The 6,106-nt window shown below is 35.0% G+C and overlaps 1 protein-coding gene across 1 annotated transcript; it reads left to right on the forward strand.

Moving 5' to 3' along the window:
• The first annotated feature begins 3,079 nt into the window (after positions 1-3,079).
• On the forward strand, positions 3,080-3,883 carry LOC131949563 (RRP15-like protein). Its single transcript, XM_059311410.1, has one exon. It carries the CDS (start codon positions 3,080-3,082, stop codon positions 3,836-3,838), a length of 759 nt encoding a protein of 252 aa, XP_059167393.1. The 3' UTR covers positions 3,839-3,883.
• The last annotated feature ends 2,223 nt before the right edge of the window (positions 3,884-6,106 follow it).

Genomic DNA, 6,106 nt, shown 5'->3' on the forward strand with positions numbered 1-6,106 from the left:
TTGAAATTATCCTGTGGGGGGGGGGGGATGGTAGACTTTCTCGGGGGGGGGGGGGGGGGCGGACACTGTTAAAAGTATATATTTTCTATATAAATTATATAAATTTCATTTCGTTCGAAGGGGGGGGGGGGGGGGTAAAAATTTGGGGGGGGGGGGCGCCCGAAGAGATGCCTGAAAGAAACTATTTTTATGGGCAAGGGTCTAATTACGGTAGGAGTAAATTATCTTCACCATTGCACTATAAAAAAAATAAGACCACTACTGCACTGTAGGTAATTAAATAGTTACCGGACCTGACTGTTGAAAGTAAAACCCCCTCACCCCCAGGGGTATCGTCCAAAGACCACCACCCCACCAAGCGAAGACCGTCCTCACCCCTAACCGTGACACAGTCTGAGAAAAGAATGTTCTCCTATACAACTGCTCCAGCGGGCGCTCCGGTCAAAGGGCGGCAACCCAGTGTATCCACGTTAAATACACAGTTACCGCCCATGAGACACACAAGACAAAATGCAGGGGTGGTTACTGTGGGTAAGTAATTTTTTTTTAATATATAGATCTACATTTCGCAGTTTGTTTAGACATATATGTGCCGAGTAAACATTAGTTTATGTAATAGTGACGTATTTTACTGATGTATGATATTTCTTAAGAGATAAGATTTTGTTGTTTACTCATAGGCTGTAGTCACATTTGCCCTTTAACTGGTTTTTTTTTTCGGACACATTTTAAAATTTCCCCGAGGGTGGGGGGGGGGGGAGCGGGGAAGACTGTGGTTAAAGTAAAGTATATATTTTCTATATATTATGTCCCCTCATTTCGTCCATGGGGGGGGGGGGGGTGGCTCAACAACAAACGTGATATCTACTGATGACCTTCAAAAAAAAACTACAGAAATAAATTTTGTTTAAACTTTTTTTTTTTAAACTAGGTAGTAAAAATAGCTTTGTAAAATACTTGAATCAATGAATTTATGCCTACTCTGTTATTAAAAATTTTTATCCTTCCAACATTTCAATAATTTAATTTAGCCATTGTAATTGTCAAATCTGAATCCATAAATTAAAAAAATAAAAACCAAGATGAAATAATTTACAGGTGGAACTCAGATGAATTAATAATTTTGAGCTAAGAAAAGAAACAAACAAAATTCATCAGTACCTGTTTTCCCTTACTTTCAACATATTTTACAGATTGTATAACATTGGTTTGAGTATAAACCACCGCCCCCCCTCTCAGCGAGAATTTATATAGAAAATATATACTTTTAACAGTGCCCACCCCCCCCCCCTCAGAAATTTAAGTGCGCCACCACCCCCCTCCCCCTGAAAATTTCAAGTCCCTCCCCCCCCCCCCCCCCCGAAGAAAAAAAATGGAAGAAACACTGTATATGGAGAAAGTGATTCGTTTGACATTTCAACATTTGTGCACGAATTTGTCAAACAAAATGATGCAAGAATAGCTGAAATCCGCTATATTAATTCATGTACACAAAAAAAAATGAAGCGGGAGTGATCTCCTCTAAACTTTCTCGAATATTCTTATATAAAATAACAGGGGATGGGAACTCGGGCTATAGACATGATTTTTAATCCATTTTAAATAGCCTACTTAAAGTTTTAAAAATAGAATAAAATCTCGTAGACAAATTAATTGCACACCAAGTGAACGCCAAATAAAAAAGCGCATAATAGTGCGCAATATTATTAGTACTTTTAAAATTTACATTAGTTTTTTGAGAAATCGGAAGTAGCGTAAATTACTACTTCCGGTCAACGGAAATGACTCAAAATTTAACAGAAGGTAGAGAATTAGATCTTTTACTTACATGTGAAATTTCATTTATCTATCTGAAATAGTACTCAAGTTATAGGCTTTTGAAAGTTTCAAAGTAGAAAAAGTACCACTTCCGGTTATCGGAAATCGCTCAAAAGTTAATACGGATCTACGATTTTGATAAAATACTTATATATGAAATTTCATCAACCTAGCAGTAACGGTACTCAAGTTATCGTGTTTACACACGGACAGACAGACAGACACACAGACAGACACACAGACAGACACACAGACATACGGACAAGATTGCAAACTTATGTTTTTCCGTATCAGTGAGGTGTAAAACGTCGAGATTTGTAAAAATCTCGATTTTTTTTGCACGATTACAAGACTTTCTCTATACTTCGTATATACGAGAAAGTAAAAAAAAAAAACAAAAAAAAAACAAACAAAGATAGATTCTTGTCTGCAGTAGTTTTACATGAATTGTCTAGTCACCAGCCCGCTTTGCCATTAAAAAAAAATCTATTGCTGGCACTCTCAGTAGCCTATAGGGTCATCCATAAATGACGTCACGCTTTTTGGACGATTTTTACCTACACCTCCCCTCCGTCACGTATCGTCACAAAAAACCAGACCACACCCTCTAAAATGACGTCATACCTCAGCCTACAACCCCATCCCCCCCCCCCTCAAAATTGAAGTTGAATTTTCCATAAAATACGATATTTTTCCAAAATCTTGTCTGAACTCTGTCAATGTCAACATAAAGTATTTTAATCAATTCCTATTACAATTTATTAAAACAGTTTTCTAAGACGCGAAATAACGGCTAAAATTCGTTTTCTAACATTGCTTTTTATAATGCAAAAGTGTGACGTCATACCATTTTTATATTTTAATAATCAAAGTGAAAATCGGTTTGAATTATCATTAAATACCCATATTTTCATCCCGCTTACCATTTACAACTTCAAAACAAGGGAGGCTATAAATTAATTGTTTATTAAAAACCGTAAATAACACAGACAAATTCAACTGCAATATAATTTCTTTTAAAAAGATTCATTGTTTGATACTTAATTAAACGTTAGTATTAAAACTACTTTATAATTATTTTGTATTTACTATTTTATTGATTGTTCACGTATTATTTGACTCTAGTCTAAACTGAAAACTGTTACCATTATGAAATATTGTATTTGTACATAATGCAAGTCTTCAATCATAATAACTACTATCAACAAGTTATAAATATAGTTATAAAAGACCCCTAAAATGTTTTTATAACAAAATCAACATGGCAAGCATGAACAGCGAGACAGATGATTATGATTATAGTTCAGAAAACTCAGCAGGAGATAGACTTTCAGACTTAGAAGATGACAGACATTCTGACATAGGTACAGAAGGAAATCCACAAGAAAATGTTGAAGAAAAATCTGGAATGGCCAGTGTTGTGGCTAGAATCTTATCTAAAGACATTTCCAAAAGCAATAGAGTGTTGCTTGCAAAGGGAAAGACAAATAAAGAAATATTGAAAGATATATCAGACAGAAAAAGACTAAGGGAAGAAACTAAGGATGGAGATGGCCTTACAAAAACAAAGAATTCAAAAAAGATAGAAAAAAGAAGTGAATTTTTTAAAGAAGAGAAGAGGAAAATATGGGAATCAATGGGAAGAAAAAAGTCATCAGTACTTGATAATCCAAGAGAAGTTAGGTTGAGAAAAATTGCCACACAAGGTATGGTTCAGTTATTCAGATCTGTAAATGAACATCAAAAGTTGATGAAAGAAAAGTTATCTTCAGTGGGGCCTTTAGAACGAAAAAAGGACATGGTCATGTCAGAGTTTACAAAAGGAAAATTTCTTGATCGTTTGAAGGGGAAAAGCCCCCAGATTATGGATAATGATGATGAAAAGAAAGGCAAATGGAAAATTTTACAAGATGATTTTATGTTAGGTGCAAAGATGAAAGATTGGGACAAAGATGATAATAGTGATGGAGATGCCAATGAAGAGTCCATGGAAGACGATGATTTATCAGATGATAATTAAGTTTTTTTTATTAAAACAAAGTAAAAAAAAAAAAAAAAAAAAAAATGTTTCTATAACAAGCTTTTATGTTATAATGGCACATTATAATGCAATAAGACAGGGGTCGGCAACATTTTCCGACGGAAGAGCCAAAAGATGCAATTTACAAAATTTACCAGTTCTTAAAGAGCCACAAACGTTTTTTAGTACATTAAAAATAGGGTGTACCTAAATATTCTAATAGAATAGCGAGTGATTATTGTTTAAATTTATTATTTAATTAATTAACAAGTGTTGCAGAACAATATTTTGATGAGTTTTGAAAATAACATAAATTAATTATTAATATTTGTGCATGGAGCCGAGGAGCCGCAACTTAACATCAAAAGAGCCGCATGCGGCTCGCGAGCCGCAGGTTGCCGACCCCTGCACTAAGAAGTAGAAAATAAACGACACACTACTATTTAAATAGTTATAAGACTTGAAGACAAAAAAATCTGAAAATAAATATGACTTAATTGGATGCCTAATTAGTTTTTTATGAATTAATTACAATTTTGACCAAATTAGTAGGCATTTCTATCCAACCACACCACATGCGTCATCACGTTCAATAGCGCGTCATCACGTTCAATAGGTTTTTAGTCTTGAAACTTTATTGTAAATAAAAACATGAACTAATAAAACAAAATTTCATAAAAACGTTTTAATAACAAGCTTTTCTGTACAAATGCACTAAAAAGTAGAAAATAAATTAGACTACTGTTTAAATAACTATAAAGAAAAGCGTGGGTCTCTTCCTAAACATTAGTAAAGGTACCCAATAGATACTAAACTGACCCACGCTTTTCTTTATAGTTATTTAAATAGTAGTCTAATTTATTTTCTACATTTTAGTGCACTAGTACATAAAAGCTTGTTATTAAATCGTTTTTTATGAATACAATTTTTAAATAACAATCGTGGAAAGTGTTTTCACGTCGAAAATGTGTCAATGTTTTTCTAGTTTTAACCTTAATCACAATTTGTTTGTTGATATCATTTATCTCGAATCAATATGCCGCTACTTAAAGATTTTTGTTTGTCTGTCTCCTTGTCCTTTATGCATTAATACAAAAATTATCCAATCGCCACGAAACATTGGGAATTCGTTTATAATAATCCAGACAAACCTCTACTGACCCTGAAATTTCCTAACACAACCCCACACATGAGGAGCAGTGCCTCTCCCCTCGCAAAGAATCGAGAAAGAAACTGTGACTCTTGCAAAGTTTTCTTTTATTAAATATTTTTTAAAATTTTCTTCGGAGAGCGGCCCCTTGACAGTAAGGCGGTTCGGTTTGCCATCCAAAGTTTCCCAGCGGCTTTCTTAGCATTTGGGGGTCAGTTAATTCAACAGTCACACTGCACATGTGCATCATTCGGCGCCCCGGGCTCCCCCCGTGAGCACCACGGCGCATACACTTGTTTTAATGAGCGCCATGCCCTAGGGATACCGAGGGCTACTATAATCAATGGCTAAAGAAAATAAGGGGTGTCCTCCAGCCGCCTCGGCAGTAGTATACAGTTGGGCGCCCCAAGTCTCTCCATTATGATGATGTTATGAAACAAGTTGTAGATATTCCCTTTGGGTCAGTAACTTGGCCATCCAAAGTATCGAACATACAGAAGCAGCTAATGGGACTTCAAGGAACATACTAATCACTTTGCAAATTTATAAGAAAGAAAAAAAATCTAAATAAATCATGAGTAACTTTTTAAAATGTGTATTTGGTTAGAGGCGTCACAAGGTTCGATATCACCCGGTGCGTTTAGTGAGTGTAACAATTTTGCATTTCCAGTGGAGTGTTAACCCCACTCTTTAATATTTTATTATTTTAACTGAATAAAACATAGTTCTGACAGTACATTTTTAGAGTTTTCGTCATGGTGTCACGTCTTAATTGTGAGGCTCCCGCCTCGTGAAGCTACTGTGTTAAGTTACTTAAAGGTTACAGTCTTGCAGTTAATTTGTTTTTTTTTCATAAAAGTGATATAAAATCTAAGGTATTTTACGCTACGGGTACTACATAATAATACAGTATAAATACACAACTATGGACGCATAAAATACACAATTTACAGATTAACGTAGGGGCCCAAAAATAATTTTTGCATAGGTGCCCGAAAATCCTAGCAACGTCACTGCTTGTACCACGGATATTGCAAAATGAGGGCCTGTGTATGACCGATCATATAACTTAATAAAGGTATATGGTCCATCCTATAACTTAATGGTAGTGTAGGGCC

Source organism: Physella acuta, unplaced genomic scaffold (genome assembly GCF_028476545.2).
Source record: "Physella acuta isolate Inbredline_101_S28 unplaced genomic scaffold, ASM2847654v3 ptg000700l, whole genome shotgun sequence".
Classification (NCBI taxonomy): domain Eukaryota; kingdom Metazoa; phylum Mollusca; class Gastropoda; family Physidae; genus Physella; species Physella acuta.

What these genes read in the sequence shown, in the direction of transcription:
- LOC131949563 (XM_059311410.1), top strand. Translation starts at nt 3,080, where the DNA reads ATGGCAAGCATGAACAGCGAGACAGATGATTATGATTATAGTTCAGAA.